Source organism: Ovis aries, chromosome 2 (assembly GCF_016772045.2).
Source record: "Ovis aries strain OAR_USU_Benz2616 breed Rambouillet chromosome 2, ARS-UI_Ramb_v3.0, whole genome shotgun sequence".
Lineage (NCBI taxonomy): Eukaryota > Metazoa > Chordata > Mammalia > Artiodactyla > Bovidae > Ovis > Ovis aries.
In genome coordinates, this window is record NC_056055.1 from 23,313,674 (window position 1) to 23,329,875 (window position 16,202).

Here is a 16,202-nt window from a genome sequence, read left to right on the forward strand (position 1 = left end):
AAAAGGAGTAGGAGTTAAAGTTTTTGTCCCTTTTGTCATTAACCTTTAGTTAACCATCTGCAAATCTTTCCATTAGGCTATTTTGGAATTCTGAAGCCTTTTGGGGCTTCTTGTATACCAATTAAAATAGATACAGTGGTTTGAAATAAGAGCTCTCTAAAATGTTAACAATTTGAAGACTTTTGAATTCAGAGGATACAAGGAGCTAGCTCTTTTTTTTTTTTTTTTTTTTTTAGGAGCTAGCTCTTGCCTACAAATATTTTCCTCTGCTAATCTAATTTTAGAAAAGAGAAAAACTTACCGCTGTTATTTCCAGTAGACCCTGCAGAGAGAGATCCAGAAGAGTGCGACCCACTCCAGTATTTTTGCCTGGAGATGTTCCATGGACAAGAAGAGACTGGAGGGCTACAATCCATGGGGTGGCAAAGAGTCAGACACAACTTAGCAACTAAACAAGAACTAAATAAGAATTTTATGTGAAAAATTTCTGGAGAGCCAGAAGAACCCAAATTTTGCCATTTCGGGGTCTGATTTCCTTTAATTTCTAAGCAAGTACTTGTAAGCATACTTAAACCCAGCTGTATTCCCATAGGTGACTGTCTGCATGGGAGCTGTTTGGCTTTTGAGTACAGTTTCCCATTATTAATTTGGTAGGCTAATTCAGACATGAGATATGATCTGAACAACTTTCTGAGGACAGTGTGGTAGATCCAATGTGGCTGCTTCTGAGTCTAGATCCCCAGGGGGTTACCCTTGGATCAATTCAACTCCAGTATTTCTCAGTCTCTCCCCGTGACAGTCTAAAACTGCCATCGGTGCTCCAAGTGCTAGGTTATCAGCCTCTGTCTCAGCCCTTGAACCTCCTCACCTCACCGTGAGCAGTATTTACTTGATGGTGGTAGAGGTCAGTCTCTCTTGTTCTTTGGAGCTGAATGATTCAGTCTCTCATTTCATCAGCAGAAGTTTTACTCAGACCATATATCAACTAGTTTAAAAGAAACTTAACAAAACCCCAGCCATCCATGTTTCCCTGGATGTCTTGCCTAGATGCCTTTAGGTCCCTGCCTAGGAAATGCACTGGTGCCCCTTATAACTTCAAGTCTTAAGGGAAACAGCTGGAATAAAATTTTCAGGACCATCACTCAAACAATGGGATGCAATATCAGGAGAACTCATCAGAATACCTGAGCAGTACTAAAAAGGTAGTGGGGTTCAATGGGTCCTATGCTGGTTTCCGGTAGGTTCCAGGTGTCCTCTGTTGGATAACTCTGATTTTCTGCTGACCACACCATACATGTCAAGAAAAACTGATCAGTTGATCTAAGAAATAGTTTGAGCCAAATTGAGAATTATAACGTGGGAACAGCCATCCAGAAAGCTCCAAGAACTGTTCTACCTGTTAGAAGTCAGACCGAAGTTATTTAATCTTTTGAGACAGAGGTTGTTGTTCTTGTTTAGTTGCTAAGTTGTGTCCAAATCTTTGCAACCCCACGGACTGTAGCCCTCCAGACTCCTCTGTCCATGGAATATTTCCATGCAAAAATACTGGAGTGGGTTGCTATTTCCTTCTCCAGTGGATCTTCCCAACCCAGGGGTCGAACCCCCCGTCTCCTTCTGCATTAGCTTTTACCATCGAGTCACTAGGAAAGCTTAAGATTAAGGGCTATACGTTAAATGAAGTATTATTGACAGTTCATGCAACCACATCCATGTATAATGGGTCATCGTGGTCCCTTAAAAGGTTAAGGAGGGAGGTTATCTCCTAATGAGGTCTGGTTAATGTGAATGCACAGTACACACTAAAAGGGAAGGAGGACCCAAGAGAGGAAAGAAAAGTTTTATGTTTAACTTTTTTCTCATCTTGCCATAGAATATGAATTTTATTTTATCACCACTTACGGACCTCAGAGCACTCACTACAACAGATCATATGTGGATAACCTCCATTTCCATTGCCGTATGGTACGCGTGAGGACATGATTAAAGACTGTCAAACTGCAAACCCGGAAAATCCATCCGATTGAAACTGCCACCCTCATTCCATCATCTAAAGTTGCTTCAAACGCAAATCTAAAAATTTTCTCAAACTAGCTGTTCTCCAAGCTTGGGAACTGAATTTATAATTTGCTTGAACTCTTAACCTTTGATTTTCTTCTGTTTGCATACCTATTTGCCCGCATAGCATAGAGGCCAAATTTAGGCGGATGCTCACCTAACATCACCTCTTGAAAGAAAACATTCCCATGTTCATCCTTTCCTAAATTATAATGATGTGTGTTTGCTAATACATTATGCTGTATCTATGTAAAGAAATAAAGATAACATAGATTGACTTAGACAAGTAAAACCTGTATTTGATCATAACCTAAGTTATTTTATTGGTGAAATTTTGGCTTGAAAACAAATCTTGGCTTCTGGGAATCTCTGCTCGGGAATTTTTCAATCCTTGGCTATTTTTCTCCTCATCCTCATCATATTAACCCATCTAGTTTGTTGTATTCTCTCAAGGGTTTTCAATACCTTTTGGTAGCCACTCACACTTCAAATGACATCTGTCAGGACTGGACAACCTAATGAACTTAATGATTGACATCCAATGTGTATGATGCTGATGCAACTGTTGGTAACAGTGACTACAATGACCCTCTGTCCTGATGATTCAATTGGCTGAAACATCCAATATCTGATTCTTCACCCTGGTGGCAACAACAGTGGGAACTGAGAGTAATACCATATAGTTGGTCACACTCTCCAACTTGCTGAGAGAATGATTAAACTTTTGGCTGTTGGAGATTGATCCAACCTCCTTTCCCTTTTTCTTCCCCAAGGGATAGGATGGTTGAGATTGAAAGCTCAAACCTTCTAAGCACCTGGTTAACTCCTTTGGTAACCAGGCCCTGTCCTCTGGAGCATTTCAAAAAAAAGCACCTCATTAACATAAAAAAGATACCTTTATTCCTCTCATCACTTAGGAAATCCCAAGGGTTTTAGGAGCTCTGCACCAGGATTGGGGGACAAAGACCAAATATAGATTTTTTTTTGTTATTAATAACAATATCACAAGAAGTCACTGGATTAAGGAGCCTTAATCCAATAGACTATGGCTTTATAAGGGAAGAAAGATATCTCTTCCTCCTCTCTCCTCACTCACCTCTTTCTCTCTGCCATGTGTGGACACAGTGAAAAGACGGCTGAAAAGCCAGGAAGGGAGCTCTCACCAGAACCTTGAACTTGGACATCCAACTCCAAAACTGTAAGAAAGTAACTTTCTGTTTGATCTGCCCAGCGCGTGTCCTTTGTTATGGTAGCCCAAGCTAAGTGAGACACACTGCCATCTTCTGCACCTGCACTTTTCTGTTCTAAGTCACCTGGTGGAGCAATCCAACTGCTTCTAGAATTATCTAAAAGCATCACCAGGAAGAACTAATGGGACCAAGGACCACTTCCTTGTCCATCACAAGGCCTGTGTGAAGTGCTAAACATTATCATCTCTAAGAAGCTGGTATCTATTGAGGATGACTTGCCCCTGGCCCCACAGCTCATCATTGATAAACCCAGGCTTCTGTTTGTCATTTCAACATTCTTTCCCTGCAATGGGCCAACCACTGTTTTGGAAAATGAGTCACGAAAACCTCATGATACCAATCCTTAGGAACAAATATTTAAATACAGGAAAATAAGTAAGCATGAATATTTAAAGCCGGGAAATTCAGAATGTAATATTTGCACACTAGGATATCTAATTTGTTTGCTATGCTGATCAGAGCAGAAAAAAGTTTTCATAGTTCTATTTATATATTTGTAAGCAGTAGTACAAAGAAATGAACCATCATCTGTACATTTTGGCAATGAAAAGAAAAAGTCAACTTTATGTCAAGCAGCTGAGGGTACCATGCTCTTCACACGTCCCTCTTTTGTCACGCAGAAGCAATTCAGTGTGTCAACAAAAGACAGGACAAAGCAGAAGTGCACTGATGGGAACTTCTCAAACATTCCTGCTTAGAAAAGGAGTTTCTCTAGTGAGGAATAGCCTCGTTCAGAAGTGGAGAGAGTGTGCATGCTGAACACAGAAATGCAGAGCCATGATTTTACTGGAGCGTTTCTCCTTGGAGAGCCTTTGAAGACCCCACATACCCAGCCAGCCAGTAGTTAGCTCTGGAAACATTCTGCCTGTCAGTCTATGCCATGGTTATAAGCAAACTGAGGTGTCACAGTCTTTGAAGACTGTTCAAAAGAAACAGAGCCAGATCCTAGTTAAAGGCAAATAAGATTTTATTCATACTACTGCAATAAGGGGAAAGAGTTGAGCTCAATTCCTAAGGCAGGGACAAGTGGGGATTTATGCCTAAGAAAGGAGAGTCAGTCAGTCAGTCAGTCAGTTCAGTGGCTCTGTCATGTCTGACTCTTTGCAACTCCAGGAACCGCAGCACACCAGGCCTTCCTGTCCATCACCAAGAGTCATCGAATGGAAAACTACTGAGAGGAGACATCAAGGATGGGCTACTCTCGCTAAATCTACCTAGGATTCTTGCTGAAGGCAGGCCGGGGCGGTCAGTTCAGGGGTGAGGGATGACAGCAGGATTCTTGGCGAGGACTGGCTGAGGCAGGCCGATGAGGGGCCCTGAATGAAACCACAGAACACATCTCAGAGCTCAGTGGTGCTCATGTTCTTTATGTTTCAGCATGGACAGAATTCAGGGAGAGGCAAAGTGATAATAAGAAGTGATTTATTTGAGGGGATATATGTACACCTATGGCTGATTCATGTTGAGGTTTGACAGAAAACAACAAAATTCTATAAAGCAATTATCCTTCAATTAAAAATATAAATAAATTTTCAAAAAAAGAAGTGATTTATTTGTATAAGATGCTTGTGAAGGATACACATGGGCAGGTAAAAGGGCTCTGCTCTGAGAACTTAGGCTACATTTTTACAATTAAAGGAAAAGTAGGATGGGGGAGAAGACTATCTCTTCATTCTTTTTAAAAAATCAATCAGTTAATTCATTTTTTTACTATGGTGGGTCTTCGCCGCTGTGTGGGTTTTTCTCTAGTTGTAGCAAGCAGGGGCGGTGCGTGGTCTTCTCATTACTGTGGCTTCTCTTGTTGCAGAACACGGGCTCTAAGGTGTGTGGGCTTCAGTATTTGTGGCACATGGGCTCACCAGGATGGCTCCCAGGCTCTAGAACACTGACTTAGAAGTTGTGATGCAGGGTTTAGTTGCTCCAGGTGGGATCTTCCTCGACCAGGGATTGAACCCATGTCTCCTGCACTGGCAGGTGGATTCTTTACCACTGAGCCCTGAGGAAAGCCCTCTCATTTTTAAATTAAAAAAAAAAAAAAAGTATTCATCTATTTATTTGGCTGCCACAGGTCTTGACTGCAGTATTTGGGATCTCTGTTGCATCATGAAGGATCTTTTGTTGAGGCACATGGGCTCTCTCCAGTTGTGGTGCATGGGCTTAGTTGCCCTGTGGCATGTGGCATTTCAGTTCCCCAGTCAAGGATTGAACCTGTGCCCCCAGCATTGCAAGGCAGATTCTTAATCACTGGACCATCAGGGAAGTCCTCTCTTCCTCATTCTTGACTAGACATCAAGCTTCCATCATCAGCTTCTCCTCCACCCTGGGTGGTACAGTTTTTTGATCGCTATGTAGTCAATCTTGGATTGTCAAGGTGCTATTCAAATCAGCAGAAGGGTGGTAACATATGCTAAAATATGGTTAATCATCTCAGGCTTCTGTATAATGAGGGTCTTCTACTCTGGAATATCACCTTTCCCATATATATATATAATTTTTATTTATTTAATCATTGGCTGTTCTGAGTCTTCATTGTTGCAAGAGGGCTTTCTCTAGTTGAGGGGAGCAGGGGTTACTCTTTCTTGTTGCAGAAGGCTAGGGCACTTGAATTTCTATAGTTGTGGTGCCTGGGCTCAATAGCTGTGGCTCTTGGGTGTTAGAGCATGGACTCAGTAGTTGTGGTACACAGGCACAGCTGCCTTGAGGCATGTGGGATCTTCTCAACCCTGGGATTGAACCTGTGTCCTCTACATTGGCAGGCAGATTCTTAACCACTGGACCACAAGGGAAGCCCTATTTTTGTTTTTAGTTCATACACAGAGGAACATGTTCTAGGGGTCATTAACTTACTGACCTCAACCAGCAGGATTCAGGTGTCACTGACTTGACATACAGTTTTGTTATTAAGAAAGCCTGCTTTGTTTCACAATTTTCTGATTGCTTTCTTGATTAACTTAACTTACAATCATTAACTTACAATGGTCTCTCAAAGCCCCCTAAAGTTCCCCATCTATTTATAATTTCCTAGTGGGATTTTTAAACTAGCTATTTGACTATCTTACTCTAGACTTATCATGAGGACAAGGCCTAGTGGAGAAGAGGGTTCAGAGGAGCCTGTCTAAAGTTTGACAGAGGAAAGCCTTTAAAAGAATTGAAGTTATCAGACAGAGACAGTGCAGAAAATGCTGCCCTTAAATTCAGGTGGGAAATGGGTAATAAGGTAGAGTATGTGAACAGTAAACTATTTTTAGAGTAATGGCAGGGGTCTGGGAGAGGGGGCAGGGGAGGGAGGCAGGTGTGAGGAGGCCCTCATGGAGCTGCTCTCAAGCATTAGGAATAAGAATGTTGCTCAGTTCCACTGAGATTATCCAGGACACATAAAGCTGGTTAGCAGAGGCCAGCAATCCAGCCACCCTTTGATGCCCTGGAAGGAAGTCAGGTATGAACGGATGCTGCATGTCTCAGCTGGGGTTAGTCACCCTATCCTGTTTCCAGGACTCCATTTATGGCTGCTCTTGTGCTCAGTGGAGGAGAAGGGGTAGGAGACTTGATTCCAGAAGAGGCAAGGAAAGGGCCCTGGGCTTCCTCTCATAGCATCTGCAGCCCTCTCCCACCTTAAGGGTCAGCCAGCGCGATGGGTCAGAAGCAAATGACACAGGATCACGGCTCAGGAAGGGCCTTAGGAAAGTCCCTTCACAGACTGGTTGAGAACACTCAGTAGATGCAGAGCTGGAGGAGAGCTGAGCTGTGCCTATGTTCCTCTTGAAGGGGTTCTTGAGGGAGGGGTCCCTGGCTTGCTTATACACACACTCACTCACTCAGAGCAGTCACAGGAGGAGGGTCCCTAGGTGCGGAGAGGCGCTAGCTTGCTCTTCTCCCCAGGATTTCTCTTCCCTGGAAGGCTGTGCCCCTTTCACCATGGTAACTGAGTGGGCTATGCTCCCAGGAAGGAACATTTACCCCTTCCCCAGCACAGGGAGGGCACATAATACTTATACCAAAAATCTGGAATTTGTCGGTGGGCAGGTGGCATCATCACTAAAAGGAATGTTCCCAACTTTCCCCACTATGGTGATAAACGAAGAAAGCCAAACAGATGAAAAATACAGTCTTCACGATATTTAGTGTCGCTACATTCATCTTAGTTCTGAGTTTTAAGAAATGTCAGGGACCTGTACATGCAAGATTTATAGTGTTTGTAGTTCCTCTCAATCTTTTCCTCCCCTCCGCTTCGCCTACAAATCCCCCCTTCTTCCAAGAGGACAGTGAATCAGGGCTTTGGCACTACGCTTCAAGGAACAGCATCAATCCTCGGACAGAATTTCCCTTAGACCTGGCTCTGCCAAGCGCGCGTACACAACCAACCGAGGAGGTGGGGCTAGTAGTGAAAACTGTCCGCGCATTTTCGTCCCATTTCCCTGGGGACAGCGGGTGGCTGCAGGAAGTTCATCTGCGGGAGACCCCGCCTTCCCCATCCGCGCTTCCTTTCCCTTCTCGCTCCATCGCAAGGGCTCTGTGTTTTCCTCATTCACCTTGTTTTTTTTTTCCTCTTGTCCCATCGGGAACATAAGCACCGCGAGGCAGGGCGCGAGCCGGGACTCAGGGCTAGAGGAGCTCGGTCGGCGTCCAACGGCACGGTGGTGGGATCCTGTCCTGACATGTTTGATGTTTTGCTCATCACAAACTTTTTCTGCATTAACATCAGAATACTATTTAAATTGACCATTGAACTTTTTTTTTTTTTGGCGCTAAATCTTTTAAAATGAGCCCCGCGTGAATGCCTCAACCATCCCGGGCAGGAAGTAGAAACTGTTTTGCTCGCTACTGAATCCCAGTGCCGGGCACAGTAATACTCTGGTTCTCCGAATAAAACATTCTTTAAGAACCGCCCCTAATTTCTTGCAGGGACCCTCTCTGCCAGGGCGCAGTACTTCGAGGCAAACCTCGAGAAAGAACAGGGCCCAGGTCTCCCCAGCGCTGGATCCCTGCCCCCTACAGATCGAATCGCTCTTACCTTTCCTCGCAGGTGGGACCCCTGGGGCAGGTGGGGAGGGACTGAGCGCCGAGTGGGGCGAGCGCCCCGGGGACTTAGGGCGAGGGCGCGGCGGGCGGGGCCCAGGGGAGGGTGCGGAGGGGGAGGGCATGAAAGGGTGGCGGAGAAGAGTGCGTCGGCCAGGAGCGCGGAGGCGGCGAGCAGCGCAGGACAGAGAGCTCCGCAGGTAGGTGGGACGTGCAGAGGGTCGCGGAGGAAGGCGTGGGGCGGGGCGCCGAGGCAGGAGGGGGCGGGGCAGAGGCAGAAGGGGGCGGGGCAGGGGCGGGGCGGTTCGGTTCTCTGGGGGCCGGTGCTGCGGTTGTTGGTGTTACGGCCGCTACACCTGGGGTCGCGGGTGTTTGTGAGTGTTCCCCCTCACCCCAGCGCGGACGTCCGTGCTCCCGCCAGAGGCCGAGGCTCAGGCTGGTGCCGAGGTCCGGGCGCCCGGCGGTGCGAAGGGAGCCAGACATCGCTGCCCGCCCGCAGGTGACCGTTCCCCCGCAGGGATCAGCCACCTGAGTTCATTCACCCAGGTCCGCTCCTCCGCTACTATCCGTGCCCCGCGCTCACCGCCCCGCCTCTCCCCTCAGGTGTCCTTCTGCCGCAGGTGTCCCCCCTCGCAGGTGTCCCCGCGCCCGGCCATGGTGGACGTGCTGGGCGGGCGGCGCCTGGTGACCTGCGACGGCGCGTGGGTGGAGGCCGAGGCGGCGCTGCAGAACAAGGTGGTGGCGCTATACTTCGCCGCGGGCCGGTGCGCGCCCAGCCGCGACTTCACGCCGCTGCTCTGCGACTTCTACGAGGAGCTCGTGGACGAGGCGCGGCCGCCCGCGCCCTTCGAGGTGGTCTTCGTGTCCGCCGACGGCAGCGCTCAGGAAATGCTGGAATTCATGCAGGAACTGCACGGTGCCTGGCTGGCGCTGCCCTTCCACGACCCCTACCGGCAGTGAGTGGAGACCGTGTGTGTGGGAGGTGCTGGGAACTCCCACACCAACCCCCACCCCAATCCCTCATCCCCGGGCTTCTCCCAGCTCTCAGGGCCTCTTTGATAGCCTCCATCCCCACCCCTTCGTGTTTGAGCCTCTTTGCTTTGGCTTCCCAGGGAGGCTCTAGCGTTGGCTGACGGGGAACTCGGTGGGCGCGGACCTTGGTCCACCCTAGTCTTTGGCTCAGTGGATCTGAGGCTCTGGGAATCTGAATGTATAAGTTCTGGTGATGATTTTTCTGCGGCAGGGAGCCCATTCGAGAAATCACAGCTCTGAGATGCTGCACCCTACTGTGCAGGGAGGGCTTCCCAGGGGCCTCAGCTGTACAGAATCTGCCTGCCAATGCAGGAGACACAGTCGCCGCAGGTGCCATCTCTGGGTTGGGAAGATCCCCTGGAGGAGGAAATGGCCACCCACTCCAGTATTCTTGCCTGGAGAATCCCATGGACAGAGGAGCCCGGCGGGCTACAGGCCGTATGGTCCTCAAAGATTCGGACACAGCATTGAGCACACCCGCACTGCACAGGGAAGATACTGACCCTTATCTGGAGAGTAGGAGAGGGAGATCCAGAATGGATGCTCAGGTCAGAACTGGAGACTATGGGTGGACTACCCTGGCCCAGTAGCCTGGGCCTACCAGGTGCTGGGGAGAAGGGTCAGGACTCAAGTCCTGGAGGAACCTACTGCAAGCCAGATTGCAGTTTCAGTTTTATTGGCAGTGACCGAAATTTCATAAAGGTGTCTCCTGCCCCTATGCCTGTAAGAAGCAGCAGCTTCCTGGGCTCTTGAGACAGATGTCAGAGGTGACAAAAATCCATGCTCTCTGAAGGGATCTTGCCCCACCCTTGCTTTTAGAAAAATATGTGACATGGATTTCAGAATTTGTGAACAAACTAGAAATTGACCCTAGCGCTCTATTTTTTTTTAATTTAAATTTAATTTCTTTTTGCCATTCTGTGTACCATGTGGAATCTTAGTTTCCCAACCATGGATTGAGCCCACAGCCCCTGCACTAGAAGCTCAAAAACTTAACCACTGTACCACTAGGGAAGTCCCAACCCTGGTGTTCTGTTGGCTGTGGGCATGGGATCTATGGAGGGGAGGAGGGAGAAGGTGGGGGGTGGTGTGTTAGGGAAGAGAGAGGACATGGGAGGACTTTGTGGAGGATTGGAAGAGGGAAGTGGGGCACAGGCACCGATTGTCTGGCATGTTGGGGTCACCTGTGGTGTAAGAGTCCAGACTGAGGTTAATTGTTCTTCACCAAGTGCATTACCCCACTTTCCCCTTAACAGATATGGAGGTGAATTTCTGGATTTTTTTTTTTTTAAATAACACCACGTGGTACATTTTTCTGGGAATTAGTATTCAATTGCGGCATTCCCCCAAATTAATTATTCTGAAACGGTTTTCCTTCTGGACACTTAAAAATGAAAGCTAACTTTGGAAAGTTCCCTGGAGGAGTAATTTTTCCCCAGCACATGCTTTTGCTGATGCTAAGCAAGAGGTGAGATCCAGGCCCTTCAAGGCAGGTTCCCTGCTCCCCAAGACCTCACTCAAGGCGTGACTAGGAAAAGTCTTCCATGAGACATCCAAATGACCATGATTTACTTGGTTGAAACTTCCTATAGCTTCACATCTAGTGGTGGTTGTAAAAGGAGTTTTGATTTGCTTAGCATCCAAGTTACACACCGCTTTTGAAAGAATACACTAATTTTTGAAAGTGACAGCGTTAGTAATCAAGCAAAGGGCTCAGGGCCTCGGCAGAGTCCAGTTGTGGGATCTACTTGTGGGGTGACTGTAGGCAAGGTATTCAGTTGCTGAGTATAATGACAGGGCACGTGATGGATGAGAACTGCACTGATGCACCAGTTCAGAGCTATGCCAGCTGGTTCTGTAGCAGTACTTTCCGTGTTGCCCATTTCACAGATGTGCTATTGAAGTGGAGAGATGGGAGCCCCGGCTCTGGAGCCAGTTGTTTCTGCTCCAGCTTCCTCTCCCAGGGGACACTGAGCCTCAGCACAGCCTTGCTGGGGGTGGGGATAAGGGTGGGGTTGGGGGTTGCTTACAGCGTACTCTCTGCTTCCTGGATTAACTGGTCAAGGCGCATTTGGTCCACTGCAGGTACTGAGCTGTTTAGGGCCCGGCCTGGGGCTGCACTAGGCCCTGGCCATCTCCGGCTGCCAGCCTCACCTAGGAGGAATCCGATCGGTCGGGGGGGTTGGGCAGCAGTTTGGGAAGTTAGTTCCTGGGGCCTACCCTTCCCAGATTAAACTTTGTTAATCCTGTCATTGCAATTTATAAATTAGGAAATGTGGTATTCTGTGGGAAATTCTTGGAGCTAAGCCCTAAATTTTGCTTATCCCAGCCTGCATTTTGAAATCAGATTGTGAGCATAAATGAAAGTAACAGCCACCAAGGAGAACTAAAGAATGTAGAAAGCCTCCAGGAGGCCTTTTTCGAAGTTCTCAATATGTGCAGAGCATGGCATTCTTCTTGGTGCTGTGAGAAGGTGAGGGACCCGGGCTGTCTTTTTCCAGTGGTCCACACGCGTCATCTGCTGTCCTCTATGAGCCTCAGGCAGGTCATCAGAAAACCAGAGGACAGCAGGTCCTGCCTTGATGCCTGTGTGTGCAGCTGGGCGAGAGCAACATTGAAGACAGAGTCTGTCCTGCCTTCCCTCCCTTTCTTTATGAGCCCAAGAGCCAAGTAAGGAATAAAGAAAAATCCCTGATTGCCAGCAGGAATTTCTGTTGCATGCTGCCAGGCATGCGAGACCCACTCAGTCCGTGTCTCAAACATCCCCCTCCAGTATTTGACCCTCATTCATTTTATTTTTTGTTGTCTCGTTTGCATCTGTGTTCTGGTCAGACTTGACAGCGAATATGCCAGAATACTCCATACACTTTCCCACCTCCAGAGGTCTTACACATGCGGCATCCTCCAGCCCTGGAGCCTCTCACTTCTCTTCCTAGTAGCTCGGGACACCGGGTGCGTGTCCGGCCCCTGAGGCCTCTGCCCTCCGTAGCTTGAGCCAGCGTCACTCCTGTTGTCAGAGTGTGTGTCTGGTGGGGGCGGTGGTCTCTGTAGTCCCAGAGGTTGAACTAGACATTGTTCAGGGCTTGGCACCTGCAGGGCACTTGTTTGATGGATACTTGAAGCAAGTAGAGAGATTTGCTTGGTAACAGCCTGGCTACCAGTGGCTGAGATGGAAAGAGACTGGAGCCAGAAGTTGCCATGACAACCCAGAAGCAGTTGCGCCAGGGAAAAGGATGCGCTGCTTTAGATGAAGGGAGGGAGCCAGTGCTGGGACTGCATGCAGGGTGAGGAGGGAATGGACTCTCACATTTCCCTGAAATGGTTAAAACACTGAGTTATCACTTCATTCTGCCCAGCAACAAGGCTCTTTCCTTTCTGAGGCTTGGTCTACTCTCTCTGGACACAGCTCCCAGAGGAGACAGAGATGACTTCATGGTTCCAGGGTGACACCTGTCACCAGGCAGAGGCTGCCAGGGTGGGGATGTAGGGTCCACACTGGGTGATCCTTTGAAGAGAAGCTGGGGCAATGAAGTGTCTTCAGACCTCCTCCTCACTCCTCGAAGGCCTGCCTGACTCCTGATGTCCCTGTGTTGTCCCTTTTTCCTTCTCAGTCTCGATAGAGCTTTTCTCTTAGTCTAGGAACCAGGTTTTGTTTTGTTGCTCACCCCATATGGATTCATTTCCTAGTCCAGTGATTTTTGTCCTCTATCTTCTTTTGCCTTCTTTCTACTTTCTCTATAATTGCTTCATCATTGTTTTTCCAGTTTTCTTGAATTAAACGCAGAACTCATCTATATAGAGGCCTTTTAGTTTTGGACAAGAATATGTAAGACAACTCTCTGTGTCTAATTGTACCTATAGCTTGGGACCCATAGTATATTCATATTGCCCTGTTCTAATTATTTTGTAAGTCTGCTTTACAATTTCATAGATAACATATGGTTATTTAGTTTTTAACTCATTCCAAAAATTATTGGTTGTTGCTTTCCAGTTCCATTATGTTATGGTCTGATTAAGCAATCTGCACTGATTACTTGAAACTTATTAAGATCCCTTTATGACCAACAACATGACTGGTTTTGTCACCATTTCATAGATGCGTGAAAGCAAGGCATATTTTCTCTGTTGGGTGTAGATACTGTTTTTGTTTTCTTTTTTCTAGTTTGAATTAAGATTTGTCTTGGAGCAGGACACCAGAAAGCAGCAGGGAGGACCTGATGGAGGTGTCACAGGGGAGGTTTGGTAACAGGAGGGTCTCAAATGCATTTCTTCTTCCTCTCAGGTTCACAACCCTGAGGGCGACAGATAAGGGAAATCAGATTACTGCTAACCTGAGGCCCTGGCAAGCTGGTAGCAGGACGGGATTTGCACCCAGCTGTCTTGTCCTGAGGGCAATAATCCCTGTGAAGGTTATGGGGAGATTTGCAAAACTGAGAAGGCAGACCGCTCCTTTCCCTAAATGAATACAAATAATTTTGTAAAATGGTCACACGAGGGGTTATTACATGTGAAGGTAAAATGTTAATCAGCATGTCCTTGAATTTATAGGGTAGAAAGTCTAGTAAGCCTTGGCATTTGTCTAAAACTTACGGAATTTTAACTTTTCCCATTATAGGTACCTGATGTATTTAAACCTCTTGAGATAGGAAGGATCCAGATTTATTAGGTTACTTGTGGGTTTAAAATTGCACTGTCATTCGGCAGCCACTAGCCACATGTGACTACTTAAATTTAAAATAGACTGAAATAGGGAATTCCCTGGTGGTCTAGTGGTCGACTTCCCTGGTGTCTTAGAGGGTAAAGCGTCTGCCCGCAATGACCTGGGTTCGATCCCTGAGTCGGAAGGATCCTCTGAAGAAGGAAATGGCTACCCATTACAGTACTCTTGCCTGGAAAATCCCATGGACAGAGGAGCCTGGTAGGCTACCGTCCATAGGGTCTCAAAGAGTCAGACACGACTGAGCGACTTCACTTTCTTTTCACCTTCTAGTGGTTATGACTTGGTGCTCTTACTTCCATGCTGCTGCTAAGTCGCTTCAGTCGTGTCCGACCCTGTGCGACCCCATAGACGGCAACCCACCAGGCTCCCCCATCCGTGGGATTCTCCAGGCAAGAACACTGGAGTGGGGTGCCATTTCCTTCTCCAATGCATGAAAGTGAAAAGTGAAAGTGAAGTCCCTCAGCTGTGTCCGACTCCTAGCGACCCCATGGACTGCAGCCTACCAGGCTTCTCCGTCCATGGGATTTTCCAGGCAAGAGTACTGGAGTGGGGTGCCATTGCCTTCTCTGTCTTACTTCCATGGATGGGTTCAACCCTTGATTGGGAAACTAAGATCCTGCAAGCCACTTGGCACAGCCAAAAAATACATAAACAAACAAACAAAATGAACTAAAACCAAAAATTCAGTTTCTCAGGCTCACCAGCCAGATTTCAAGTGCTCAGTTATCACGGGTGACCATGGCTATGACGCTGGGCAGCACAGATGCAGAACGGTCCCATCACCGGATGCCCCTCTGAGGCAGCATTGGCTGAGAACCAGCCAGCAGCAAGAAGAGCCCACAGGAATCCTCAGCCCACTGGGAGGGCTCGCCGGGCAGGCTGGGTGCTAAGGCTTTGCGGGCTCAGCGGGCTCTGGGGAGGCGCCGGTCCCTGCAGACGTGCAGCGGACTGGCCTGTCCCATGCTGACCCTCAGCCGCCCTCTTCTCTCCCACAGCGAGCTGAGGACCAGGTACCACATCACGGCCATCCCCAGGCTTGTGATCCTGAAGCCCAGCGGGGAGGTCATCACCGACAAAGGGCGGAAGCAGATCCGGGAGCGGGGGCTGGCCTGCTTCCAGAACTGGGTGGAGGCAGCCGACATCTTCCAGAATTTCTCCGGTTGAGCCGGGGGCGGGTCTCCGGGGAGCCTGGACAGGTGTGCAGTCACTCCTGCTGCTGCAGCCTCAACCCGGCAGAGAAGAAGAGCATTCTCTTTCTCTGTGTTGGTGGTTTCTCTCAGAGCAGAAGCACTCATCTGTGATGGCAATAAAATGTTGCTCAGGGAATGCCCTCCCTCTAGCATTGTTGGTAGTTATTTTTATTATTCTTAGCATAGCTTTCTCCACATGAGCTTAAGTGTGTTCACAATGAGCTATTGGAAATCTATGCAAAACATGTATTTATTATACAAGCTCTTCAGGTAAAATGGCATATTTATTGATACAAATTTTCTGGAGATGTCTTTATTTTATTTTCTGTTTAATTTTTTTTTTATTGAAGGATAATTGCTTTACAGAATTTTGTTTTCTGTCAAACCTCAACATGAATCAGCCATAGGTATACATATATCGCTTCCCTTTTGAACCTCTCTCCCCTGGAAACTTGCATTACCATATGTAAAATAGATAGCCAACGGGAATTTGCTATATGGCTCAGGAAACTCAAAGGGGGGGGGGAGGGGGGCTCTGTATCAACCTAGAGGGGTGGAATGGGGAGGGGAAGGGAAGGGGAGGTTCAAGAGAGATGTCTTTATTTTAATGATACGCTTTCATGACTGTTTATTACTAAAGTTTGCACAGTCTGTTCGCTTTAATAAACACACCTATCTGCACCTGGAGTCCTCCGATTTCCTTTTTTCTCCCAGAAAACCAAGTGCCCTTATGAGGAAAGCGAAGCACTCGAGAAACACCATTCTCAAACACTTTGTTTTGTTTTTCAAAAGGGATAGTTTTTAATTATGGGTCTTCTTGGGAATTTTTCTTCTCTTTTTTTTCTTACACTTTTAGTAGCATCATATCTTAGAAAAGAAAATTTCAAGGCTGCATACTCATATCTTCAAGATCAAATCTCCCCATCTTCTGAAAGATGC

The 16,202-nt window shown here is 47.4% G+C and overlaps 1 protein-coding gene across 1 annotated transcript; it reads left to right on the forward strand.

Moving 5' to 3' along the window:
• The first annotated feature begins 8,658 nt into the window (after positions 1-8,658).
• NXNL2 (nucleoredoxin like 2) lies at positions 8,659-15,404 on the forward strand. The gene is made up of 3 exons (XM_015093020.4): positions 8,659-8,820; positions 8,925-9,277; positions 15,069-15,404. Exons 2-3 carry the CDS (start codon positions 8,976-8,978, stop codon positions 15,235-15,237), a joined length of 471 nt encoding a protein of 156 aa, XP_014948506.1. The 5' UTR covers positions 8,659-8,820; positions 8,925-8,975; the 3' UTR covers positions 15,238-15,404.
• The last annotated feature ends 798 nt before the right edge of the window (positions 15,405-16,202 follow it).

Bases quoted from the DNA above. Each gene is read 5' to 3' on its own strand.
- NXNL2 (XM_015093020.4), top strand. From the start codon at position 8,976: ATGGTGGACGTGCTGGGCGGGCGGCGCCTGGTGACCTGCGACGGCGCG. The intron at 9,278-15,068 runs GTGAGTGGAGAC...TCTCTCCCACAG, and splicing joins TTCCACGACCCCTACCGGCA to CGAGCTGAGGACCAGGTACC.